Source organism: Xiphophorus couchianus, chromosome 5 (assembly GCF_001444195.1).
Source record: "Xiphophorus couchianus chromosome 5, X_couchianus-1.0, whole genome shotgun sequence".
Taxonomy (NCBI): Eukaryota; Metazoa; Chordata; class Actinopteri; order Cyprinodontiformes; family Poeciliidae; genus Xiphophorus; species Xiphophorus couchianus.
Window position 1 is genome coordinate 29,002,184 of NC_040232.1, and position 27,433 is coordinate 29,029,616.

The 27,433-nt window shown below is 40.2% G+C and overlaps 3 protein-coding genes across 4 annotated transcripts; 2 read left to right on the forward strand and 1 right to left on the reverse strand.

The window, feature by feature from the left end:
- Positions 1-1,002: 1,002 nt before the first annotated feature.
- Positions 1,003-6,924, reverse strand: LOC114145612 (inositol 1,4,5-trisphosphate receptor-interacting protein). Its single transcript, XM_028019257.1, has 2 exons — positions 5,530-6,924; positions 1,003-3,502 (listed from the first exon to the last, which is right to left on the reverse strand). Exon 2 carries the CDS (start codon positions 3,491-3,493, stop codon positions 1,628-1,630), a length of 1,866 nt encoding a protein of 621 aa, XP_027875058.1. The 5' UTR covers positions 3,494-3,502; positions 5,530-6,924; the 3' UTR covers positions 1,003-1,627.
- Positions 6,925-9,303: 2,379 nt separating this feature from the next.
- On the forward strand, positions 9,304-12,172 carry calhm1b (calcium homeostasis modulator 1b). Its single transcript, XM_028016725.1, has 2 exons — positions 9,304-9,945; positions 10,989-12,172. Exons 1-2 carry the CDS (start codon positions 9,400-9,402, stop codon positions 11,496-11,498), a joined length of 1,056 nt encoding a protein of 351 aa, XP_027872526.1. The 5' UTR covers positions 9,304-9,399; the 3' UTR covers positions 11,499-12,172.
- A 3,430-nt stretch (positions 12,173-15,602) lies between these two features.
- On the forward strand, positions 15,603-27,403 carry LOC114145356 (RING finger protein 122). 2 transcript variants are annotated; one of them, XM_028018880.1, is made up of 8 exons: positions 15,603-16,350; positions 16,536-16,734; positions 16,834-16,898; positions 19,228-19,381; positions 22,480-22,522; positions 23,253-23,294; positions 24,247-24,329; positions 26,551-27,403. In XM_028018880.1, exons 3-8 carry the CDS (start codon positions 16,874-16,876, stop codon positions 26,669-26,671), a joined length of 468 nt encoding a protein of 155 aa, XP_027874681.1. In that variant the 5' UTR covers positions 15,603-16,350; positions 16,536-16,734; positions 16,834-16,873; the 3' UTR covers positions 26,672-27,403. The 2 variants fall into 2 exon arrangements, with proteins under 2 accessions (XP_027874681.1, XP_027874679.1); XM_028018878.1 differs by having other exon boundaries at positions 15,604-16,350; positions 16,536-16,898.
- The last annotated feature ends 30 nt before the right edge of the window (positions 27,404-27,433 follow it).

Below are 27,433 nucleotides of genomic sequence, written 5' to 3' on the forward strand. Positions count from 1 at the left end.
GAGATCCAATGTACTTTGAAGCCAACAGACATGACAAAACAAAGAGTGAGGAGGAAAGGATGTAGATCAAAAAGTGCTTTGTGACTCCCAAGACCTCTGCTCACCTCGTCATCATCAAGGGTAAATAGTGAAGTATTTGGGTTAAAATTAAATTGCTTGATTGGGACCAATAACAAAAGTGTAGTTTTGTCAAACTTATGACAAGCCTATACAATCAAAATTCCCTCGTCGTGACTCCAAGATGGTCTAGAGTTTCCACCATTTCTGAACAGGCAACATAAACCAATAAGAGCTGCATACTGTTAAACAGAAGATGTGCTTTAATAATGAGATGCATGGTCTAGCAGGAATTTTATTTTAAGATGAATGTAGAGCCACCTACTCCATGCCCAAAGCAGAACACTTCCAATTATGACCATGCTAGTAAGTTGCTGAACTTGCCTATGGTGGATTTTATTAGCAGCTGCAGACATGTTTTAGTGCAGAATTATAGAAGCTTTAACAATCTTTTGAGTGGATAATCCTGTTTGTGCACCAGATGGAAGAAGCTCTATGGTAAGGACTGAGTGTGCAACTGCTGTGAATCAACATCCCCACCAGCAGGGTAAGATGGTGTTCTCAATCTACGGCATGGAAAGCCCTTTACACAGACCTGTAATTAACTCTTAAGTAACTCTTATCTTGAGTTGGGTAAAAGTTAATGCTGGTGATGGAAGTCCTCTTTGAAGTAAAATTATAATCTTGCAGAATCAAAATAGCACTCTATAAGAAGTTAACATTTTAATATGATGCATCTTTTTACCCAGAAGCACCCAAGGAAATAATCTCCAGTCGCTCTTGGAAGATTGACATTGAAAGTGAAGTTTAATTTAAGAAGTTGAATTTGACGGTCTACTGAGGTCTCCTCAAAAGATGACCGCAGAAACAAATGTACTTCTAAGACTTTGATGAAATCTAAAATGTTGTAATAATCTCTTTCAAATAAATGCTTTACACATAGACTTATCACATGATATACCAATACTTTATTATTTAAATACAGTTATATCTAAATAGATTAGATCACCAACAAAACATTTTTATTTTAATAATTTGGTTCAAATGTGGATAAGACTTGATGTATTTCAAGGCCTTTATCCTGTTAATTTAGAGGATAAAGGCTTACAGAAGGTGGAAATGCAAAATTCAGTTGGTCAGGAAATTACCTAATGCATTAAACGTTCCAATTGTGAAATGTTGCTTTGCTCTGCACAATCACAGGGAAGACTGAGTTGACAGTAATCCAGCAGACAGATGACTGGACTCTCCACAAGGCTAGTAAAGCCACAAAGAGTAACGGCTAAAGAACCTCATTGTTCAGAGTTCTGTAAGCAAGCATGTAAATAAAGAGTTGAGAGGAAGAAAGAAAAAAAAAAGTCACCGTACAAAAAACGGGGACAACAGAGGCCTGTGTTGATTCAAGGAGCCGTGTCTGCAGGTGCAAGTCCGCTGAATGCTATCAAGTCCAAAGTCAACGTAGCAAGTTTCCCTCTGATTAGACTCCCTTCTTGTTATTCTGTAATTAAGATGCACCTGCACTTACAGTATATGATTATTTGAAAAAAAGTCTGTCTAACTGTACGCAGTTTTAAGCAAAGGATTTTGTGCCAGCCCGAGGTTGAACAACATATTCATGTATCAACATGTGGGCATTTTGAAACATCTCCTGGAAATGCATGACGGCATTCTTATATGCACAGTCATCTTCCACAAAGAGATGAAACAGGTTCACTGGCTTTGCTCTGCAGATTTCTTTAGGCAGTCCAGTAACCTCAGCCAAAGGGTTGCCAACGAGAATGTGGGTCAGGTGCTTCCTCTTAAGACTTTCCTCCACAAAGCTCAGCAGGTCTTGTAGCCTGCAGGTAGCAAAGTTTGGTTGCCACTGCGATGTTTTTTTGGCCAGCAGAAGGTGCATTAATGCCATTTTAAAGTGGATGTCCTTTAGTGCAGTCTTCCCTGTCAGTGCTTCCTGTCTCCTATGAAGGAAGAAGGCAATTTCAAGAATTTGATCACGACAGGAGTTCACAGGAAGGCGTTTGGAGAGATGTTCCAGGAGGCGGTCTTCGTAGACGGAGAGCGACAGCACCCAGAAAGTGTCCACATCTCTGGAGGACCAGGGTGTGATGCAGAAATGAGCTTCTGTGTTGAACTTAACCACCGGCTTCAAACTGAAGTTGATCTTCTTCCCTGACTTGAAGCGAACCACCAGAGCGCCTGGAGTCTCAACGTAGCGGATGCTGAGCTCAAACTCGTATTTATGTGAGATCTGCGCCCAGGCTTGTTTGACTGTGTTCTGAAACCACCGGGTGATCTTCGATTTTGACAGAAAAGGAGTGTTCTTGCTGCACAGCGGTCCATTGAAAGCATCAGCCACTTTTGTTTTTGCTTTGTCGCTCTCCGAATGTACCAGGCAAACCATATCGTCTGCATCGGCGGACTGGCAGGGGCAGCCATTTGGGACTTTCTCTTCTTTCAGGAGTTTTATCTGACCGCAGACTTGCATGTAAAGCAGTGGATCACTCACCGGGTTGTTCCCGAGCAGGCAGCGGACACTATATGGTTTGCATGGAGCAAAATGAACAATGATGTCACGCTCTTTCACCATCTGAAAGTCCTCAATCAACATGCTGCCGTTGTTTTCACAAACCGTCCTCATGGCCTCCAAGAGGTCATTTGCGAATCCTTCCAAAAAACCCTTCTCCCTCAACATTTTCTCAGCTGAGGCCTGAACACACTGAGCATAAAAGCTCTGCAGAGTTTCAACGTCAGGCAGCGACACTTCAGGAGATCTGCGGGGGGAGATCCTGGTCTCTTCCAGATCTGTTTTGAAATTTCTCTTCAGGAATTTCCTGAAGAAGCGCATTATGGAAATGATGGAGAATGTGTTCCAGATGTACCAGAGATAATCCCTCTCCCATTTTGCAATACCTTTCTCTGAGGTTTCATTTTCCATCTTGCTGTAGACATGTGAGGCAGGTGAGTCTCGATCTTTGGGGTGGATTGCTGCACCTTCTGACTTCTCATAATGTCCCTGCAGACTATCTTGTTCTGAGCTGCCACTACTAAAATCTTCTCCCTCCTGATTGTCTAGATTTTCAGTCAGATTCACGGTAGCAGATTTACTTGTCATGTGTCCCACTGGTAATTTGGGATCAAAAGTTCCTCTTTCAGCAACAGCCACATCTGTGTCCAATGGTTCATCTTTGTCATGTTGATTGGACTGATTCTGTTGTTCTGGATTGTTATTTATGTCACCTTGGGGTTCTTTTATTTTGTAACTGACAGGTGCTGATGGTTGGACTAGTTTCTCTTCCCCTTCCAGCAGCATCTGTTCGTGCTTTTGCAAATCCTCGTCGACGGCATCGTCCCATTCCTCAACCCCAGGATTATCCCGGGGACACAACAGAAGACCTGCAGCCACCACAAACACTCGCACCAGAGTGTCTTGCATCATCTGCGCAGCCTGGGAAGGAATATGGAGGCAGTAATTAGTTCACTTTCAAATACAGCTCAAACATCTTTACCTTTTAATTTACTTCATTACAACCCCAAAAACATTATTTGGTGAGAATATGATATTGGGGTTTTCAAAAATACATATTTTAAATAATCGGAAAAGTGTGGATTTCTCCTCTGCTTCTCTGAGTCAATTCTTTGTAGACTTACATATATATATAAATACAACCTTCAAGGTAGCGGTTGTGTGACGAAATATTATTTTATCAATCAAATCACAGCAGGTTTTATTTGTATACTGCCAAATTACATCAATGTGAGAAGGCGTTAAACATTATTTTATGTTAACAAGTATTCATTAAATACATACAGCTATTGGTGAATATTTTTAGCTGTTTGTAAACAGCTAAAATGTTTACAAACATAATACAAACATTATTAAATGTATTAATAATGTTTTATTAATACATTCTGGCAGAGATCGACCCTTTTTGGACATTCATGATATTGATATGGCCCACAATGAAGATGTGTTGCTATATTAACATTTTTGTCCATTCTTATTCTCAAAGTAGCGCAAGCTTAGTCAGATTGTGTGGAAAAAGTCTGTGAATATCCATGTTCAAATTTTTCCAAATATTACAGTTATATTTAGATTTGGACCATCAAACTGTTCCACTGTAGCTTTGACTGCATGCTTAAGATGATTGTCCTTCTGGAAGGCAAACCTCTACCCCAACCTGCAGCCTATAACAGGTTTCCTTCCCCATCTTTCTATCAACTCTGACTAGTTAGGCTGTCTTGATGCAGACAAGCATTCATCATTTAGCATAATATTGCTAAAAAATTGTTTTATAGTGCGCATGGTGTGTTCAGGGTGTAAGTTTTCCACCATATGCAGCATTCTGTAGGTCAGCCAAAAAGTAAAAGTTTAGTCTGGTCTGGCCTGAGTTGTGTTCTTTGGTCTTCATGATGCTGTTTGTTCTCTAATGTTCTCTAACAAACCTCCACAGTCTTCACAGAGCAGCTGAAGTCATGCTGAGATTTCTTAACATTCCACCCAGGAAGAGTGTAGAAGCCTAAATTCAGTTTTTGTTCATTCAGACTTTAGGATAAGTTATGTTCATATTTCTTATTATAATTTGTGTATTTGGATAAAGATGTTAACTAGTTGGATCTATTGCATAGTAATTTACCATATTTGGATACACTAATGTCTTGCAAATTTGCATATCTAATTGGAATTAAGGATTTTTAGGGTGTGGCTAACCAGAGTCTGTCGGGCAGTTGGAGTGGAGCCACACAGTTTTTTGACCTCACTCTCTTTCCTTTTAAATTGTCGTTTCTTTATTTTTTATTTTTCATGGAAAGATAACCTTTGTACCGTTTTTATTATTATTTCTGAAGTAAACCATATTAAGAGGATCCAGTCCTTTTTCTTTTTTGGTTGTCGTTTTTTCGTCATCAAGTGGACCGAAGGGGAAAGACGGAGAGCGTCAAGCTTATGGCTCCTTTATTTAGGAAATAACAAAGAGTGTTCACTAACTAGCTGACTTTTGAATGTGGTTGGTTGCACAAGATTTTATTTAGGGGCATGAAAGTAAAGGGTGCCGAGTACATATGCACACCTGAGTTTTATATTGTAAAAAAAACAAAATTGAAATCATTCATCACTTTTCATGGGCAGACTTTGTGTTTTTGTCTACCACACAAAATCACCAAGAAGTCAAATGAAGTTTGCAATGTAATAAAATTTGGAAAAGCTCAGGAGTTATAAATACTTTTGTAAGGCATAAGTCAAAATTGTAAAAAAACAAAAAGAATTTCTTTGTAACGGCATTCTAGTTTTCTAAGAAAAAGATGCTGCTGGTAAGTTTTACAACGATGCATAGCCATAGAGGGAAAAAGTAACTTCCTGAATATGCTCAAGCAATTTTGAATTTATCTCTTCATTATATCCTGTTGGGTGTTTTCAAATCAAGCACTAGGCATTATTATGTAGAAAACATGTCAAATATAAATAATCATACACACCTGAATGAGAGAATGTTTATCTCAGCAGGAGGGTGTTCCGGTAATATATGAAAAGGTACAAAGGAGGAAACGACCTTATGCTGCCACTTGCTCTGAGATCTCTTCCTATTTTAGTTGAAGGTTCGACTTACTTCCTGCTCACGCAACCCCATGTGCTCTGCTTTGACACTTTCCTGTGCAATATGCGCAAGTAAAAGGTTCGAGCTGACTTCCTGAAACTGCCTACTCATTTCACATTCAGTGCCAAATGTACTCAGATGATGCAGCTATATAGGCTGAAACCAGAAGTTTTAATACACTGTTTAAAAACTCAACTTTTTTTCCCGTGTTTTTGACATAAAGGAATTTTTTCCCCCTGCTTTTGATTAGTTAGGATGACTAAAACTATCTCTGTTTGCTAAATGTCAAAAGAACCTGTTCAAGTTGGAAGAGTACAGATTGCTGTGCATTTAAACAATCCGGGAAAATCTTGACCAGAGTTTGTAAACTAAAACAATGAAAGTTAAAAAGAAGCTGAGTTTTCAGCCAGGAAATGAAAGTTTGGGCACAAATGGGTCTACTAATGACAACAACAATTCTAATCATGGCCATCAAACAGCTCTGATAAGAAGATTTGTGGGCAGGCGTGAGCCAAAAATCTGGCCTATAAACCTGACTCAGTTAACGCAGTTCTTGAGAAATGGGGCAAATTTACACCAAACATTAGAAACCTAGAACATTAGACCCATGTCACATAGTTTAAAAGGCAAATCTAATACAAATTTCTCTCATTATTCTGGCATTTAGCAAAGAGAAAATAGCTTTGGTACTTCTGGCCATCCTAAAACAGAAAAAGTTTAGTCTGGTTCAATCTTAGACAGTGAGAAAAATGGGTTATGTTTCTTTTTAAACAGAGTAAATATATGTCCGGTTTCAACTATATGCAAATGCAAGGACTCCACAGCAGCCTGCAGAGGTGATGCCAAATAATGAGGATCTCACACGGGTTTAAAATGTATCTTCTGTCATTGAAAGGTACCAAAACGGCCTCAAAGTGTTTCAAATTTAAATAAAAAACGTATGATTTTTACTGTTGTTATTGATCTGAGACTAATCCAACCGGTAGATGAGAATTTATCTAAAACAATGTAAACAATGAGCAATGAAATAGTAATTCCTGTTTTGTTACTATTTGCAGCCACAATAACCAATCAATTTTTAAGCCGGAAAAAAGCTGTGAGAAGTTTTATCAAAAATCAGTTAAATGTAATCATTTGTAAAATCCAAAAACCATCTAAAACTATATTTTTATAGCCGAATAAAAGTATATGTTATCTAACTGATTTTGAAACTTAATGCGGGCTGTGTTCCAGAGACAGGAAAAATAACTTCACTATCAACTACAGGAGGCTTTGTGTTTGCTCCATATTATTGGTGGCTTTAAATAAGTTTTGTTGTATTTCTAGTGTTAAAGATTTACCTTAACATATTAACAATATCTAGTCAAAGACTAGATAACAGTCTAGTCTTTGACTAGAGTGTCAATGGAAAGGAGGCGTTTCTTAATGTAGCACTGTTCGCATTGCATAAAATCAGTGTACACAAGTCTTTGACTCAGAGAAATAATTTTCCTGGTGTTGACAATCAGTATCAGGTTACAAACAAAAGTGTATTAAATGGCTAGTGTTCATGAACAGTGGAGTGAACCGCAGCCTTTTATCTTGTTGTAGGCTTAAAACTGGTTTGTCAAGCTTCAAATCATTTTGTGGATCTATATGTATTGAAACTCCTGTGTGATATATATATACAGTATATAAACAATTTCAACCTGTTTCACGCTCACTTCTTCTCCAAGCAATTGGAAACAGACTCACCCTTTACCTATGTGACTGCAACCAAATTTTCCATCCAAAGCCACAGATATTTGAATGGTTTGAACGTTTGTTTGCATGTCTGGCTTGTTGTAGCGACGCAGGAACAATCCAGGCACTCTCACTGATGGGATTTATTGGATTGACACAGAAACACTTTGCTTTTCATATAATAATGCGGAAATATAAAGTGAAAAGGGGGTTGAAATAAAGCGTGTAAGATATTCACAGGCTTCGTCAGGTTTGCTTTTGCGAAAATATATTTTCTCAAATCACTGTAACACAGTGAAGGGAGGGGCTTGATGACAGGAGCTTAGCTCAGCTTTGAGTATCACCGGAGAATCACTTCTCAGTCAGCCAGGTGTATATGTATGCTGCATATACGGAGCTGCAAGACACTCACTATGGACATTATGGTTGTATGACAAGTTGATCTTTTCAGCTGTTTATCCAAGTATAAATAACAAGGTAAGTGTGAAGTTAATATGAGAGCAATATCTATGAATATGTGTACCATCAACATGTTCAACTAAATCTCTGTCTTCAACTTTGTTGTTGGATAAGTCAATTACAAATGTTTTATAGATAAATTGTAAATAGTTGCTGCATCTTCTTTCCGTCTGGTGAAATCCAGCAATGCTTCTCAAAATGTATTTTCTGTTACTATTAAGTCTATGGATATAAACAAAACTTTAAATCTCCTACTTGTTTCTTCTTAATAAAAAAATATAATAGCTCTTATAATAACTTTGCAGTCAGATATTATTAAGATATTATTATCTGGTTGATAGAACATTTACTAGCCTTTTTATTAGGTACACCTGACCATTTACCATGTAACGCAAATCCTGAATCAGCCTATCCAACACATTCTCAAGTCAGCGGCTCAGTGAGTTTAGGCACGTCAATGTTGTGAAGCCGAATGTTGAAACCAAGTGGCTTTGTGAAAATGTGTTGCTGATGTCAGAGAAGAATAGTCAGACTGGTTCGAGATGATGATATTTGAGTGTATCACACTTGAACCACAAGAGACCACCGTTTTCTGTACACCTTGTCCCAAGTGGGGTCGGGAGGTGCCGGTGTCTATCTCCAGCTAACGTTCCGGGCGAGAGGCGGGGTCACTTTGGACAGGTCACCAGTCTGTCGCAGGGCAACACAGACACAGACAGGACAAACAACCATGCACGCACACACCTAGGGAGAATTTAGAGAGACCAATTAACCTGACAGTCATGTTTTTGGACTGTGGGAGGAAGCCAGAGAACCCATGCATGTACAGGGAGAACATGCAAAGTCCATGCAGAAAGACCCCGGGCCAGGAATCGGACCCAGGACCTTCTTGCTGCAAGGCAACAGTGCTACCAACTGCGCCACTGTGCAGCCCCCCACAGATTTCACATGTTTACCAAACCTGAACAATGGACAGATTGGTAAAACAGTGGCTTGATGAGCCTTGATTTTGACTGTGAGATTTAGATGTTATTGTCAGAATATGGTGTAGCCAACATAAAGAAGGATCCATCTTGCCTTGTATCACTGCTTCAGCCTTGTGGTGGTGGCAAACATTGGGCCCATTAGTACCGGCTGAGTATCGATGAAATGTCACAGCTGATATATAGAAACCAAACTGGTTTCTTGAACAGAACAACTAGTTCACTGTACCCCAATGGCCTTCAGAGTCATCAGATCACAATTAATTAGCTCAAATTTTAGATGTGGTAGAACAAGGAGCTCCCTATTATGAATACAAAGCTGAGAAATCTGCAGCAACTGCATCATGCTGTCAGGTCAATATGGATCAAAATCTCAGAAGAACGTCGCTGACACCTCACTAAATATTACTGAACATTATTAAAAACCTAACTTAGCATCAACTTAGGTTTTTTTTGTGAAAGAGGTTCAAACTCTACTGTTTTTCATATCAAATGAGTAGTGTTGTCTATCTAACGATCCTTCTCAAACAGTCTTTTTCCAGAAATTTCACTATCTGTAAGCCAAAGCGTCCACCACATCTCACACGATGGATAAGTTTCGTATGATGTTCCAGTTCCTCCAGTCCAACCAGGAGTCTTTCATGAATGGGATTTGTGGCATCATGGCATTAGCAAGTGCCCAGATGTACTCTGCCTTTGAGTTCAGCTGCCCCTGCATGCCAGAATACAACTACACCTACGGTATTGGGCTTCTCATCATCCCTCCCATATGGTTCTTTTTGTTGGGCTTTGTCTTGAACAATAATGTGTCGGTGCTCGCCGAGGAGTGGAAAAGACCCACAGGGAGCCGGACGAAGGATCCAACAATCCTGCGCTACATGTTTTGTTCAATCACCCAGAGATCGTTGATCGCCCCTGCGTTGTGGGTATCGGTCACCCTCATGGACGGGAAGAGCTTCCTCTGCGCTTTCAGCATCAACTTGGATATTGAAAAGTTTGGGAATTCCAGCTTTGTTAAAGGGATGTCGGAGACAGAGAAGATTCGACTGCTGGCCAGAATCCCCTGCAAAGACCTGTTTGAGCATCAGGAAATAAGAGTGGCAGCAACACGGTACATCAAGTGTATATCACAGGTATGCCTAGTTGTTTTTACTTTTCCTCAGGATGAAACACAAGAAGAAGTAATGTGAGGTAGTTTGCCAGGCAAACCAGATATATGATTTTAAAAATCACAAGGTTGTTGTTTTGGCATCCCTGAAGTAAATAAAGTAAAAAAAAGAAATCTTTAAATTACGGTAAAATACTGACAGCTATGGTTGCCAGAATTTTACCACCACCATGGCACCATGACATTACCTGCACCTTCCTTGTTTACAGTGAGATTAATCAGTCTTAGCAGTGAATGTAAATGAGCTGCTGTTGTTTTATTGTTAACCCAAAGTCAAAATATCAATGACAGTGATACATGTATGGATGTAGCACACTTCCAACACCTCCAACTGCACAAAGTGCTTCAAAACGTAAATACAACTAAGGATGAATAAAATACACAACAGTGGTACAATTAAGTATAAAAAAGCATTAAAAGGCAATAAGACAATAAGAACAACTAAACAGCATGGAGCTAAAATATCAGGTTAAATTGGCAAAACTCTTAGCTAAGTTGTTATTTTTATCAACCAATTTGTTCAGTCACAGGGAAATTTAAAGTAGATCTAAATTTATTACTTCATTGTTTATTTTATTTTTTTTTACTGTTATAAGAAAGTGGAGGTTAATGGGCCCCTGGATGTTTAAAATTCTAGCTGCTGCAATGTTTTAAATTCCTCATAAGAAAATATGATTCTGTTTTACCTCTAATATCCCTCACTGGTTACATTTACTTTTGTGATGTTTTTTATTTTCTATAAGTCCTATTTCAGTCCTCCCATAAAACACACACGCTGTTGTTCAGGTCTCTTGAGTAGCCTCGGGGCAAAAATGCAGGCTCAGAAGTCCCATATCTTGCAAATGAAATGTTTGTAACATAAATGAAGTTGGTGAGCTGTGAAGGTTGCGGGAAGCCTGTCGAATGTGTTATTTCCACTTTGCCGAGTGGAAAGATTAACAAGAAAAATAAATCTATCACAAGCAAATGCAGTGTGTTTGTTAATCGAAAAACCTCGGTTCTTTACAGGCATGTGGATGGATTTTTCTCCTCATGATGACCTTCACCGCCTTTCTCATCCGGGCCATCAGGCCGTGCTTCACCCAAGCCGCTTTCCTCAAAACCAAATACTGGTCCCATTACATCGACATTGAGCGCAAGATGTTCGATGAGACCTGCAAGGAGCATGCGAAGAGCTTCGCCAAAGTGTGCATCCACCAGTACTTTGAGAACATCAGCGGGGAGATGCAGAGCCTCCACCGCCATCGCTCCGGGAAGGACGAGAACGGCGACGAAGACGAGGACAAGAGAAGTGACGAAGACAAGCTGCTGGGCATCAGGGCCCAGGACGACATGAACAAGCTCTTGTGGAACTGGCATACGTGTAAGCCGGCGCTGGCTCTGAGGAAGGACCAGATGGACGGTGAAAACAATAGCAAGCTGAACGGGAAGATAAACGAGGGATTTAATGGGTTCGCAAACGGACACGCCCACGAGACCAAAAAAAAGGAATGGGCCGTGTATTACAGTAAGGTTTGAAGAAAACTGAGATAAAACGCTTACAAATTAGCTCTCAGTCAGTCACTGTGTTCCAGAGATGTAGCCTTTATTTTGTTTCCTCGCTTTAGAAGTTAAAGGAAAAAGACTTTGTTACGCTGACAAAGTCTGCAATCATTGCCCATCTCTTCATATTTTGCTTCCATTCAGCTAGACTGTTTTTTCTTCTTTTGAAGTTACATTGGCCAATATTTCTTACAGATTTACAAAGGCTTTTCAGAGCTTTTCTTTCTAATTTTACTGTTTCCTCCATCATTTAATTTCAGGATCTGATCCTTTCTGACCTATGAATTATGTAAGACATCTAAATGACAAAGAACAGAAAACTTAACACACAATCAGTTTTAAATTGGCTCTGAGTCACTTAAAATGGCATTTTAGTATTAGCAAAGGGATTTCTGAGATCAACTCTTTGTGTTCAAGGACTGAACCGAAAGGCAGGAACCAAAAAGGAAATTCTCAGAGTGGCCTTTAGAAACCCTAAGGAACGATTTGATCAGCATTGAGAAAATAACTTGTTCTTTTATCAATTGTTGTAAATAATAACCTGTTCCTTCAGGACAGGTAGCTCCTGCTAATTTTCAACACTAAATATCCATCCATCCATTTTCTGTACACCCTTGTCCCTTAGTGGGGTTGGGAGGTGCTGGTGTCTATCTCCAGCTAACGTTCCGGGCGAGAGGCGGGGTTCACCCTGGACAGGTCGCCAGTCTGTCGTAGGGCAACACAGAGACAGACAGGACAAACAACCATGCACACACACACACTCACACCTAGGGAGAATTTAGAGAGACCAATTAACCTGACAGTCATGTTTTTGGACTGTGGGAGGAAGCCGGAAAACCAGGAGAGAACCCATGCATGCACAGGGAGAACATGCAAACTCCATTCAGAAAGACACCAGGCCGGGGTCAATTCCCGGCCCAGTGTCAATTTTTATATATACTGTATATATATATATATTCTAAATTATACACTGCTAATAAAAGCAGTTTTATCAAACTGATAGCTCATACTTATTTATTGCAGCACACTGGAAAGCCCTCACTGTTAACACTAACGACTGTTTGTGTGGCTGTCATTAAAATGTCCATACCCATGTAGGTTACAGTGAAGCAGCTGAATTCAACATCACTTTGTCAGCTGTAAGCAGACGTTACACAATAACACTTAAATGACTTATGTTCCCGAATGTAGTAATATTGTGTCCACCTTTTTCTTCTGAGTTAGAAATCCTGCATTGTAACTTTATTAACTTCGAAGCAAATCTAAAGTTTATGCAAAAACAAAAGAATATGGCTGCCAGAACATTTACAAGTGAGAATGAAAACAAGGTCAGGATTTGCATCTCGTTTGCTCATTGTGTTTTTTTTTGTTTGTTTTTTTTGTCAGTGACACTCTTGTACAACTTCACACAGAAGGACCTTTTTTTCTTTTTATTTTTTTTACATCTGTTATTGGAAGTGTTGTTTAAAGACCCTTTTTACATGTCTACAGTTGCAGCTGAATATGTTTGTCTGGGTAAACTCAGGAAGTTGTTGATTCAATGTTGTTCTCTTGAAAACCATATTTCACAACAGTGCGTGTTATTTCTAAAACCACCAACCTGTTCCCGTCTGGTAGCAGCAAGTTCAGTCTGCAGCCTTGGAACGAGCAACAATGCATGTAGTGTGTTTAGCTGCACATTTACGCATCTGTCCAGATAACCCAGCTGTCCTATAGAGCTCATAGGTAACGCCATTGCACTGTAAAAATCAGTGTGTGCCACCGACAAACTACTGGAGAAGGTGATGACATAAAATTATATGTTATCAGAATTTAGTCACATTTTACTGAAATGAAACAAAATGACTAATGTTTGGGCCACCGTTGTTTTTCCTGCTCTTTCTACCCCGTCTGGGGCTAAGTTTGGGTTTGTTTTTGTCTTCATCAGAAATCAGGTCCTGATTGACAAAATTTTTTCTGCAATGGGTGTTTAATAATGTCATGTTGCAAACTCCAGAGAGACGGTTCAGTAATACTTGTCGCACTTATTTAATAAGATGCAACCTGTCAGAATCGCTAATTATTGGTTTGTACCTGCAGTTTCCACTACATGCTATAAGTGCAGGACTCATGCTGGGTATTGGACCTGGGGGTGGCACAGATATTTTCAAAGTCAGAATTGCATCTTCATAGGGAATTGTTATCAGATTTTTCAAATGCTAATGCATAAAACAGGTTTAACATAGATAATGTGTTTATTCACAACTGGGTATGCTAGTAATGCTTTTGCTAATACTGTCAAAGAAATTTGTGAAAATACATCAGCCATGTATACCATATCAGGTTTTTTTCTTTTTAGAACTGCAGCTCAGCCAGCTGTTGCAGGAACTAAGAAAAGCCAACAAAGGATTAATCTGATTTTCTTTCAAGTAGCTGTTCTAAATCCACAATAGTCTAATATTCTTGTCAGCCCACACATGTGCAACAGAAAACATTTTTCTCAACGTAGTCTAAGCTTATGGTTAGGGTGAACATTAGAGGTTAAAGTGTCAAAAGCCTCAGAACGCTGAGTCAGATGCTTCTCACAGAAACAGCAGTTTAAAACGACAATAACAAAGGAAGAGTTCAAATGATTTCATTAATTTTAGCCTCATGACAACAATTCAGTCAGAAAATTGGTTGAATTGGCTGAACCCAATTCAGCCAATTATTGACACTTATTGGGTCACTGAAGTGTGTTGACACTTCAGTGACCCAATACAGCGACACTGAAGTGTCGCTGTTTTATTAAAGCTAGATGAAATTAGCTCACAAGACAAGTTGATACAAGATATGGGGTTCTTAAGGCAACAATCTCTGTTCAGTATATAACTACCCACACCATCTCTAAACTGTAGTAGATCAAATACGGTCCAGCTCTATTATAAAAAACAAAATAGCCCTGTAGTTTCTCACAGACAGGGAGTTCAAAAGCAGATGTAAACTTTGGCTTTGTTAGCAGCTGTTAGCTGGTGGTGCTATTCTCAAAATTGTTTCTGTCTGTCACTGTCACACCTTTTTTTTTATACAGAGTACAGAAAATGCTGCCACAGTTGCAACAAACCCAATGGCTAAATCTCAGACTCCACAGACATTGACTGTCAACTTTACAGCAGGAAACAAGCATCCCCACCCCCTCCAAAGAGCTGAACAAGATGTTGATTTAATTCATGTTCATGCAATATTTAGAGTTGTGGTCAACACGACCTGAACGGCTTCGCTCAGTTCCTCCACTGCCATTGCTAAAACTACAGGCAGACTTCAACTCCAAACCAGCCTATAAAATCGACTTCATCGATCATAACTTCTCCTTCAGCATGCTGATTGGTCCGTTTTAAATGCTACCAGAGAAATCCAAGTCAATGGAAGAAATTCAGACGGAGCCGTGAAGGCCTAATTTTTAAGTTCACACCACGTATTTTACTAGCGTGTGAGAGGAGGGGGGAGGGAGGTGTTGGAAATGTCATGCATCCCACTTACTCTTCTTTCCCTCCCTCCTTCCCTACCCTCCCTCAATGCCCCCTGGGGATTACTGGAGCAGCCCTCCCCTTGACCATCTCCTTGCCCGATAGCCCAGCAGCTGTTCTCCTCAGCGGATTGGCAGCCAGGCCTGCTGGTGTGGGGGTGTGTCCAGCTTGTGATTTTCAGCCTGCATTTTTTTTTTAAATTAATATATTTTCATAAATTCTCTCGTGTTTAAGATTTCTGTTTATTCCATAGCTTTTTTTTTTTTTTTTTTAAAAGACAGAAATCGTTTCTTTCCTACCTGACCTCCATTTCACACACTTTGTTTTGGTTGTCAGGACATCAGCCATGCGCGTATCATTGGACTCCCTTGACTTTGCTGCAAGTCTCTCTCTCTCTTTCACTCACACACACATATTTGCATGGGAGTGTATGGAGGAGGGAGAGTGGTGGAGGGGTGGAAGAGAAACGCAAAAACGCACGCACGCACGCACGCACGCCGTGCTCGCAGGCGCCCCCCATTCGTCAGCGTCTGGCTCATTCTGGCTGGCCTCCGCCTGCAGATTGGAGGACGGAGGCTGCGAGGGAGGGCTGACGGAGAAGAGAGTTGCGAGGCAAAACGGCTGGTCACATGAGCAGAGATCTGTTTACAAACCCGAAGCAGAGCAGCAAGAGAGAGGAGCGAGGGAGAGGAAAGAAGAGGGGGGAAAAGGCAAACTGCAGGCACCATTATGGACTGAAAAAAAAAAGGGAGCAAAGAGGGGGAGAAGTCTGCCATGACAAAGCCAGCTGGAGGTGCGAGAGGCTGACAAACACACTCCGCCTTTGTCTCAGATTTTTTTTTTCTTCTCTCCGTCTTTTCTTAATCGAAGGAGCAGATGGTTAGAGGGAGAGTAGGATCCCCCCTCCCTACGCACAAACAAAACACACGCACGTATCTTCTCCGAGTGTCACACAAACACACAGCAGCTATAGAGGAGTGCTGGTGACTGCATGGAGCTGTCCTCACTTTGTTTGCTCTTGGAGAAGGAGAACATCGCTGCCTTCATCGCCGAGGAGGAGCACCGACTGCAAGATCGGAGGACTGGGGGAAGAGGAGACCGAAGAGGGGGTGAGACTTGTGAAAATCCCCTGTTAGAAAAAGCTGCTTTATAGGAGGAAGACAAGAGCGCAGATTAATGTTGGATTATTGCCTTCGTTGAGGGTTGAGGATTTGTCATTTTAACGCTGGATGCCATTGTAACTGGCAAGAGGTTGTGGTGGCTGGGGGGAGAGAGGAGACGACACCGCAAAGTGACGCAAAGTGAAGTCAAGGAGGCTCTTTCCCCTTCTCCCTGTTAGAAATGTGAGTATTTCCTGTTTGCAGGCTGCTTGTTGTTTATGATTCAGTGAGGTTTTGGCTTTTTTTTTTCTTTCTTTTTTTTTTTACAATAACAAGTCCTCACTCGTTTCACCAGGCCTCTGCTCCTGTTTCTTCTCAGCCATGTTTCTTTGTTTTCTTCTTCTCTCTCCTTTGGTGACATCATTCAGAAACATCTGAGGTCCCCAGACCCAAATCTTCGCCACCTCAACTCAACCCGGAGTGGTTGATCCAGATTTGGGAGAATGCTGTGCAGCCCAGACTGCTGAGCCAACAACAACAACAAAAAAGAACCACACCTCCCGAGGATTTCTGGACTCTGAAAATCTCCCATGACTTGTTTCTGAAGGAGCTAACGCAAAGATCCAGGTCAGGGAGAGAAACCTTCGCTAAGAAAGAAACAAATTACGGCATCTGAGACTCCGGATCCACTGCTTCTGGCGTTTCTGCAGTCTCTTCTCCTGACAGGGCCCTGAATTCACTGCTGCCTGCTTGGGAGTCGAATTTCATGCAACCATTCCAATGGTGTAACGGTAAGTGAGTGGATTTCACCGCCGACCAGTAAATACACGCGAGTTGGTGGCAGTCCGCAGACTTGACTGACGAGATTGAAACAGAGCAGGAAGTAATATGCGTGTGATAAAGCTGAATTCAAGGATATTTTAAACCTCTCTTGTTATTACTTTCTGGTACCTGTTGTCTTAAGTTGCACACTGCAGGTCGGTTGGCTGAGAAAGAAAAACTATAAGACAGACACATTTGGCTGTTTGGAAATATTTTCAGTCACAAAAACACCCTAAGAAACTTTAATGGCCATGTTGTGGAAAGCAAAGGAGCGTCGTTGGTAGCTCTAATAAAACTAATGTTATTTTAGAACTACAGTTGGAAAACATAAGAACCGCATGTCACAAACTGTACATCCGTTTAAAACTGTGTAAGGCAGCGGACTGCAGGCTACCTGCCCGCCTGATTAACTGGGTCATATCAGCTTGGCTTGGTCCAGTTACCAGTACACCAGCTGCTAAAAGCATGCCAAACCAAACCAAACCTTCACACCGTTCACATGGATTAACCCTTAAAATGTAATCTTGACATATTTGTTCCTAAGAACACAAAATATCCTCTCCCCAAAATCTGCTGTAAAAATATTAAACATTGATATTTTTCCCACTTTATATGTCCGATAATCTCAAACTGATCACTATCTGTATGTCATTGGTTTTGTGTACACGCAATGTATATTCGTTTAAAACTGTGTAATGTCTGACGCTCCCTTCGGATGTCCCTACTGGACCCCGTACCCTCATAAATTTCCTAACCCGCCCCGTGCCATGACAAACTCAACCCCCTGCCCGCAGCCTGCAAGCTGGACCCATTCCCTCACTGTAAAGAGTGACACATGGTCACTTAGAGGCTGGCAAACAGCATCCTGTACAGCAAATTAATAGGAACACATGTGGTCTGTGGAAGTGGGGCTTCCTCCTCTACGGTTTGACCAAATGGTGCTTTTCCCCCCCCCCCCCCTAAGAGTACGTTCTATTTAGCACACCCCCACTTCCTCAGCAACAAATCCCAACCACACGGCCTCCCCCACACACTCTGACACACACCCCCGCACACGCCTGCACTCACACTCTGCCAGTCATCTCGGAAGATTCTGTGGAACAGATGGTGTCGTGACAGAAGTGCTGTCCATCCTTCATGTTTGTCTTGTTCACAGGCAATTAAAGCTCAATCCTGCGAGCGCCTCAGTTGCCACCGCAGTGCCAGGCGCAGCTCCCCGGACACACCTGCGTGTTGCGTTTAAACCCACAAGACGTTTTGTGCCCGTCAGCACCAAGCAGACGGGGATCTGTTGTTGGTGGACTCTGGTGTTCTAGGTTTTAGGCGGATTTGTTAATTTATCGTCTTTGCGCTGTTAATGTCGTATTGTTTCAGGAGGGCTTTGAGATCCTCTGGTAAATTCGATGAGAAACTATCTTTTTTCTTCATTGAAATGCCACATAAGGGCCGATGCTAGAGGTGTGCTTATTTTGGTATCGATCTGATAGGGCCCGTATTCCCGACCCCGATACTCATTATCTAAGTATTATATCAAACTTCTGACCTTTGTGAGTTATTGTGGTTTCTCTTTTGAATTGTTAAAGCCCAACTAATACTTTAGTCTAAACTTGTGTGTATTGTTTTATAGATTGAGAATAATTCAAATAAAAATCTTCTTTGCGGTTCAGTAGAGAAACTAGAATACCAAAATAAATAAAAATTTCAAGAAGGAATCTGAAACTAAAGTATCGATCTTATCACACTGATATTGTAACAATACCAATTACAGGCTTGGTATCAATATTATTGATATTGTGGATCCATTTGCTCACTTTTACCAGAACCGACTTTTCAATAAACCATGTTGCTCGGATGGAAACAATCTGTATTGTGAACCACAAATCACCATCTTTATGCTATGTTTACAATGAATACACCAGTTTTTGTTTGTTATTATTTTTTTGTAAATGGTCAACAACATCATCACATTTTTGCTCTATTTCTAGTAATGTGCAACTCTATTGTGGGTCTTTGTAATCCAAATATGGTATGGCTCACTTTAGAAACACTAAAGGAGCTTCTCACAAAGATTGTGAGGAAAAAGTTGCTGCAGAAAGCATGTTTATTTCAATGTTTCTGTTGATAAAGGCAACAAAATGTCAGTTTTAATACAGTAAACACATGCAGAAACATATTTTTAAAAAGTGACATAGCAGGTTGCAGTTACTCATTTGAAATGACAAAAGAACAAGGGGAAAGCTTTGGCGTCATAAACGCACCGAGTGACAAACTTGTGCATTTGAACGCTCTTCTTGGCAGGATGCCTTTGTGGTTTGAGTTTTCATCGCTCTGAACACTACTGCAGCATGACGTCTGACATCTACCACCTCCCCCTCAACGTCTATGTCATCGTCCTGGGCATCGGCCTCTTCGTCTTCATGCTCAGCCTCATCTTCTGCTGCTACCTTTTCAGGTAAGGTCGTTCGTCCAGTAGCTGGGAGAAGAATCAGACTGAAAATAGATTTGGCTAAAGCAGATGAAAAGAAGAAGACTAATTAAGTAAATATTTTTAGAATGGATGTAAACCAACTTCTCAATGGTTTTGATTCTCTCCACTAGAATCAAAACCTGCTATTTTATGTTTGTGACCTTTTCCTCAAATAACGAGCATTTAAGCCTCTAAGTGACCAAATTCGGGTTCGTTTGTTGCTCGTTAGCAAATTATTTCTCACCAACTCTGCAGGTGGATTTGCATGAACTTAGCAAGTTGAGACCTTTCACCTCGTCCTTTGATGTTCAGCCACATCCCTGCTGCCTCGGTTTTCTCGCTTTCTGCGCACGTCTGTGTTACTTTCAGACGGAGCAGGCAGCTGCTGTCTGTGAAAGCCACTAACCGACACCTGTCCGGCCCCAGAGGGCAGAAAGACAAAGCTGGCGACAAATTTGATGAGGAGGAAGCCAGGCCAAAAAAAGATATTAGAGAAGTATTAAAGAAACAAAAAGAAAACAAAAGAAAAAAAACCACAATTGCTGTATATAAACTAGTTATGCGACTGTTTCTCAATATGTTTATGCACAAACGACATCCTTCATGTATATTGACATCGCTGGTAGCTGAATAAAAAGTTTTACATATTTTCTTTTTGCATAAAAAAACCATTAACTTCCTCATATTAATTTATTAAAAACAAATAATTCCACAAACAGAACTATTTATTTTTAATAATCATCTGTGCAACATTTATTGCCACCTCAGACATTCCAGTGTATTAAATGAAGCTAATGCCGCCAAGCCATAATTTACTTTTTTTGGTCATTTTGAATGTCTCCAGACTCTAAATTGTGTTTCCCAATTTATTTTCCCTGCTGCCATAAAAATGTGACATGATGAGAGATTGCTCTTATCCACCCCAGAACAGGAAATGCAAGACAACATGCCATACTAGTTATCTTCCAAAACCCAGAAGAGAGACATTTGCTTAGGTGTGTGGGTGGTACATTACTAGCATGAAAGTCGTTAGTGTTTGACTTTGGGGTTCTTTGCCACACGGCGTTCCTGTGTGGATTCTTTCTGGGTATTCTGGATTCCTCATGTAGTTCAAAAATATCTATGTTAGGTTAACCGGTCTTTTATGCCCTTAGTTATGTGTGCGCGTGTGTGTGTGTGTGTGTGTGTGTGTGTGTGTGTGTGTGTGTGTGTGTGTGTGTGTGTGTGTGTGTGTGTGTGTGTGTGTGTGTGTGTGTGTGTGTGTGTGTGTGTGTACTGTATGCTGTAAATTTACCTGGAACTGCTAATCAGATGAGACCTATGTTGAGCTTTTTCAGAATCTCAGTCTGGTCTGAAAAAAAGAATTAAAATGTTTGATTTCCTTAAAAAGGAATTGATTTAGTATCTGAAATCTTTCCCCAAAATCATTACTGAAGCCTATTTTACATTTGCAAAAACCGTTGACTAAAAACTACATGAGCACACTAAAACTAAGTGGTTTGGTAATTAGACATGCAGAAAAAAAGAGCTCCATGTTCTTTCAGAGATGTTTAGAAATTGAGGGAGTTTACCAACACTGGGCCGGTTCAAGCACCTAGAAGCCATCATCTGAATTACACTTCCAGCTTAGGTAGGTTCATGGAAGGGTTTTACTCTCAATTTTCTTTCTACCTAAAAATAACTGCATAGTACAACCTATATAAGCATTTATTTTTATATTAATGATTATACAGGGAAATGTCATTGTAATGGGACCAACTTCTCAAATACTGGTGTGTTCTTGTTACCCTCTGAAGTCAACATTTGGATCTGGAAATGAGACCCAACAAAAACTGTGATCCAGTTAAGAGGGAAAAGCAGTGGGATTTTAAAGCTGTTGTGCTCCATGATCAGATAAAAATAAAAAACCTTTCCATTTTATTTTATTTTAACGGTGCAGCGGCATTTTCAGAGACAGGCTGAACGGCACTATGACTTCTGCTTTTTCTGCTGCTTGTCCTACGTTTAATATAGACAGCAGCCATATTGGGCTTTGAGATCAGCGGTGGTGAGAAGCTTTCAACCTTCTGTGGAGGAATTTCATTTAGTTTGACTTGAAAATTCAGAGTTTCCGATCTGAGCACAGCATTACCTCGTCTTTCCTTTCACTACCTGCTTCAAAACAGATGCTAAACCTCTGGAACTTTCTTCAGACCCAGACCTGAGAAGATTTGTTGCCCGACCTGGTAAAAGATGTGCAAAAGACCTACAAATTCAAAGAAACACAGGCAAATATTTAACCTTTAATATGAATACCTTTTTTTCCCCTTTGGGTATGTTAAAAAATAATCGGCTTTGACAAAATCACAAGTGACATAATTATTAGCATTCCCTATTTTAATACATGGTACTATAACTCCCCCATAATCTCTATTCTCTTTATTTGTGCCTCAGGAAAACTGAAAGCCGTGGATTACTGAAGGGGAATTTCCTAGAAACTCTTAATAAACTCAAAAAGAAGAAGAAGACGAAAATAAAGCATAAAAAATGGGCTCAGTAATATTTATTTAGAAATTGATTCTTACATAAATTGGGCCACTGGTGATTTTGTTGAAATATTTATTCTTTATATGAGATTTCTACAAAATAAATGACTCAACTTAAAGATTTTGCTCAATATTTTTTAGCAAAAGGTCAGACTACTGCAAAATCTAAAACCTTTTAAAGGCTTTTAATACAGCTTTACGAGGAGAACCAACAAATATACCTTTTAGTTGACAGCTTGTATTGTAACGCTCACCCCACTTTCCTCCTTTTGACGAGCAGGATGATACAAGAGGAGAAAGTCTGGCCGGGTGAAACCCAACACCAACCCTCCCTACATCTTTAATCGACGCATGACGGCTGATCTCTTCTGCTTTTAACTTTATTAAAGAGCTTCTGAACAAGCCTCATGAATTGACAGTTAGCCTTGCGATTTACGTCTGCTTTGACTGAACCGAACACATTTCAGTGTAAACCTGTCATATTTAGAGCCCGTTTCTCCCCTGATGCAGTTGTCACTGTGCAGACGGCGGCGTTATCCTCTCTTGTGTCTCCCTCAGGTTAAAACAGCAAGGAACCAGGGAGCAGTTCAGCTACAACGAGGTACGTCGCACCCATACCTGTCACTGTGGGGGACTGTGTAACGCTAGGATGTGCGGCTACGACTGCTGATTATGTCAGTAATTGATTATTATGACGGTTAATCCGATAAAAAATTGTCACATTCGGCAGATTTTGTCATTTAATCGCTTAAGCCTTTTTTTTTTTCTAAAATGTTAGAAATAAAGCTCCAAATAGACAGTTTAATTCTGTCTTCAATAAAAAAATAAACATTTTATTTTCTAAAGTGCAACATTGTCGCATCCCTTAAGTGAATGCTTGATCAGTTATTGCAGAGGATGCGTCTGCTGTTCCAACATCCACATGTGAAAAGTTCAGTTTATTTTTTGTACAGTTTTAGCTTAATTGCTGCTGTTGTTTCTTCATCAAATTTCCTTTTTTCGAGTCTGCATATTCCAGTTAGCGATTAATCAATTAGTGAATTAGTCAGTTGTTTCAGCCCTACAAGGTTTCTGAAGGATGTTATAAATTCATGGAAGTCCACCGTGTTGCACTTTTTATAGATGGCCTTGACTCCACCTGTGTGTCAGTATTTACTCGCTGGTTTTCACCAAATGTGTGAAAGAGGTAAAAGGAAGCGACTGTGTGAGGAAAAACCCTCTTAGCTCTCTGCATTAAGCTCGTGGCTCCTGCACTGGGAGAATGAACTGGAAGAATGAGAAGAGCTTTAAAGAAAACATCCAACATTTTCTCCTCGCTCTCTTCACTGCAGGTGGTGCTGAAAGGAGCCAGCAAGAAGCTGAGCCTTCTCGGAGTGAGTCCCGTTTTCCGTAAAAGCTTGACATTTTTTTTTTCTTCTTTTTTTTAACAATGACATTTTATTTTAGCCAGAATACTTTTCCACAAGAGCTCAGATGATCCATTATGAGCTGGGTGTGTTTGTTTAGTCGGGTTAACTCAATCAGCTTTTCCTTTCAGGCGTGATTAGTTGGCCGTACTGCATTAATGAGGGTGGAGATGCCTTTAAATAAGGTCAATGCGAACGCGTCTGCACAATGTGTGACTGTTGCAATGACAGCAGTGCACATACATCTACAGTGTACATACATGTAGTCATTTTCGACCATTTAGAATATTATTGAAAAATTCCTTGATTTTAGTCACTTCGTTCACTAAGTGAAGTTATTATACACACACTGGTGTTTTAAAGCTGATATTTCTGTTAATTAGAGTGATTTTCCTCTTACTGCTAATGACAACATTTAAGGTCATAATATCAACTGAGATCAATAAAAAACATTTCAGCATAGAAATGTATAATAGCTGTTAAAATGTATTTTCAGTTTAATTAGGGAAACGAATTAACAGAATAATTTTGATTCCCAAAATCCAGAACAATGAAACAATTTTGAATTGTCTTTAAATTCGAACCTCAACATACCAGAAGGTTGTGGTACAATTTCTAGATGCTTGGAGAAAGCACATTTATATGTTTTCAGGGAGACATTTTTTAAAAATGTATTTATGTGTCCAACTGGTCCTGTTGCTTGGAAACAAAGCAAGATCGCAATTTCTCAACAACGGCCTATTTGTTCATTAGAGATAAATGAAATTACTGTGAAATGAGGAAACACATGGCCCTCTGGTTCGAAAGAGACAACCGTGCCGTTCAAGAACTGAAGTACATGATGCTCTCTGTGGCACGCTGAGGAATGTTTTGTCCTTCTTTTACCTTAAACTAACCCGCTCTGTTTCTGTCGATGCAGCAAACTTGCGCCGTGTGCCTGGAGGAATTCAGGACCCGAGACGAACTGGGCGTGTGTCCGTGTTCACATGCATTTCACAAGAAGTGAGTGTTGCTGAGCTCTAAGGGCTTCTGGAGAGATTAGCTCTGTTCTCAGTTGTAAGAAGAGAATTTGGGTCACCGTTTTTTTCAGAATGCTTTCTACATTTATAGTCAAGTCTCATTAATTCAGTAAAAGCTGATTTGGGTGCATCAAAATCGGCTTTTCAGTAAAAGTCTTCGGGTAGACATGGTTCTACAATTTGTATCATTCTTGAACTGCGGTTTGGGAAAATTAGTCCAAGGGTCACTAATAGCTCACGGGCCGCTCTTTGGCCACACCTGACCTATGTGATGTCATATGTCAGATCTGTTTGCATTTCCATTCTCCTAATAAGCAGAGACTCCTGTCTGTTTCTGACAGTGGTTTGACAACTAAAATATGTCAGATTCTCATTTTCTTCGGTTTAGCCTTCTCTTTATTCGAAGGCTAAACCATTATAAGACGAATAAACAGGTGAAACAACATAATTTTCTCATACAACAGACTTCTGCTGAAACTTTGATGTCCCTCTATGTTATTGGCCATAATGAGATGCTCGTTGTTTGAGTCAAATAATTAGGCTACATTTTATATCTCGTTCTCCTATCTTTGTAAACACTTGATTTCAGAAAATAGAAAAAAAATGTAAAAAAAAAGCAAGCCCGACGACTTATTGACAGTTAAAATCAGTGAGCACCATTTCCAGTGCAGCTGTGAATGTGGACGAATGATTGAAAATATGAGGGATGATTTCAGAACATGCTGCAGCGTTTCAAAATGTTTTTTTCCAGAGGCTTTTGATGAACCGAGCGCCTCGGACCGTTCAGGCTCTGCCGCACGCATTCACATAAATGAACGGCGTATTTCCTCATCACAGCATCTGACCTGACTTCGAGAGACTGGAGTTACAGATCTGTCAGTCGGATGTTTTGATGCGTTTCAAAGCCACGTTTTATTTTGCCAGCCTAACAGACTATCAGTAGGGATAGAGGGACTTGTCTCCATGATTTTTTTTAGCTTTTTCTAAGCTTGGCATGGTGATATATAAGGAACTGAATGGTAGAGGAGCTGTGTAAAATCTAAATGTTAGTCTGACCAATCTGGACGACCCGTCGGAACATCCTGGTTCCAACCATCTGAGCCAAACTGTGTCAAAGAAGATTGGTTTAAGTCCTGGAACAACCCAGGCTCAAGCTTGTCATAAACCAGAAGTTGGTGGAACACCAGTGTGAGGTTTCCACAAGGTTATTATCCCAAACAGAATGAAGTTAGATTAAACTGGGATTTTTGTGAATTTAAATTTGAGGTTTCCTCCAGGTTTTAACCGATCCAAGCTTGTCCAGAAGCCAAAAATAGAGCGAAACAGCGATTTAGGGCTCTGCAGAATCAGAAACCAGCCTCAGCATTGTCATTTCATGATTGGGTAATAACTGGTAATAGAGCCTGACTGGTTAAATATTTAATATTTATAACATAGTTGTAACTATTCTTTTTGTAATCGATTACTCTGTCAATTATTCTATTGATTATTCTGACTGGATTTGGAAAAAAAGGCACATTCTGCAGATTTTTCATTTAACCAGTTCAGCTTTGTTTTTTTAAATACAATATTAGAAATACATTAAAAGACACAAATTATTCATTTCCTTTTTTAAATACAATGCACATTTTATTGCCTAAGATGCATTTCTTTACTAAACACTAATAATTATTTATTTTTTGATTAATCTGTTAATAAATGGATGTGCTTAATCATTTTTTTGTACTGAATTTGTACCAGGTGAAGCTAAAGGTGAAACACCTGAGGAGTTCTGGGTAGAACATATTTATAAAGAAGGTTTTTATCTTAAATGCAAAATTTATAAATTTTCTGTTCAGTTTTGTTTCAAGTACTGGTCTTATGGAGTTGTTCTTTTGATAATTTTCATCTTTTTTTTTTTTAGTCCGTGTGCAAATGATTAATCGATTACTAAATTAGTTGACGATCATATCAATAATTGATTAATCATGATTGTTTCCAAGGGGCGGAAATTTGTAGACAGAGTGTGTACATTTTTGATCAAAACTTTGCAAGAAAAAATATTTACCCACTTAAATTCTAGTGCAAGATTGGCATTATTTGTTTTTGTTTCTGTCTCAATATTCCATTTAAATGCCTTTTCTTCATCTCTTGAACGAAACCACCGTTCAAGCGGGAACGAACTGCTGCAGTAAACACACTGCTCCTGTGTTTCCTCCTCCCAGGTGCCTGCTCAAGTGGCTGGAGATTCGCAGCGTGTGCCCCATGTGCAACAAGCCCATCCTGCGGCTCCACTCCGACGCCCCGCAGGGCGCCGAGGGTCCCATGGATCCAGAGGAGGTGTGAGACAATCGAGGGGAAGAGAAAGACCCGTTCCCCCTCTCAGAAAACACCCACATTAAATACACTAAAGATGATGAACATCTCAGAAGGTAACAAGTGGTAACCATCCCACGCTGGGGCTCTGGTGGAGAGTTTCGAGCGACGCGCCTCGGCTGAGAATTGAGACATCGACGACTGCGCCGCCATGTTTGATCGGATCAGTCAGAGAGAGACCAGATGAGTAGGATTATTTCCATAAAAACAAAGTTCCTAGTTCTGCTTCCATGTTGCACTGTAACACAGCTACAAAAACAACAACGGCAGGAGAAAGAGAGAGAGAGAGAGGTGGATTATCAGGACAAGTAGAGCAGCACTGCCAGTGACTAATATCACCACAGGCACGGAGCGGGACGTCCCAGAATCAGTCCGAATACTTTCTCTACTTTCTCAGGGGTGTTTGTTACCAATGCAGCCAGCACAACCCATGTCAGTTACCATAGAAACCCAGTGCCACATATGCATCTCAAGTACTGCCAGTGAAGGCGAGACGCCCCAGAAGCCAGAGTTCGCCACAACATCTGGCTGAAACGCAGATGGAAGAAAAACCCCCCGACGATTTCAGTAGGAACCGATTGTGACCCCGTCCTCCTTTAAAACAGGACTCTTAGAAAACTAGTCTTGCCTGTATGTATTGTGTGTAAAAGTCTCCCTATATGATGTTATTTTGTATTTTAAATAAAGTGTCATGTAATGTCACGGTGTTGGATTTATAAAAAAAACAAAAAA

Coding starts and splice junctions, on each gene's coding strand:
- LOC114145612 (XM_028019257.1), bottom strand. CDS start 3,493: ATGATGCAAGACACTCTGGTGCGAGTGTTTGTGGTGGCTGCAGGTCTT.
- calhm1b (XM_028016725.1), top strand. CDS start 9,400: ATGGATAAGTTTCGTATGATGTTCCAGTTCCTCCAGTCCAACCAGGAG. Junction 9,946..10,988: donor ACATCAAGTGTATATCACAG/GTATGCCTAGTT, acceptor GGTTCTTTACAG/GCATGTGGATGGATTTTTCT.
- LOC114145356 (XM_028018880.1), top strand. CDS start 16,874: ATGCAACCATTCCAATGGTGTAACG. Junction 16,899..19,227: donor ACCATTCCAATGGTGTAACG/GTAAGTGAGTGG, acceptor TCTTCTTGGCAG/GATGCCTTTGTGGTTTGAGT. Junction 22,523..23,252: donor AGCAGTTCAGCTACAACGAG/GTACGTCGCACC, acceptor TCTTCACTGCAG/GTGGTGCTGAAAGGAGCCAG.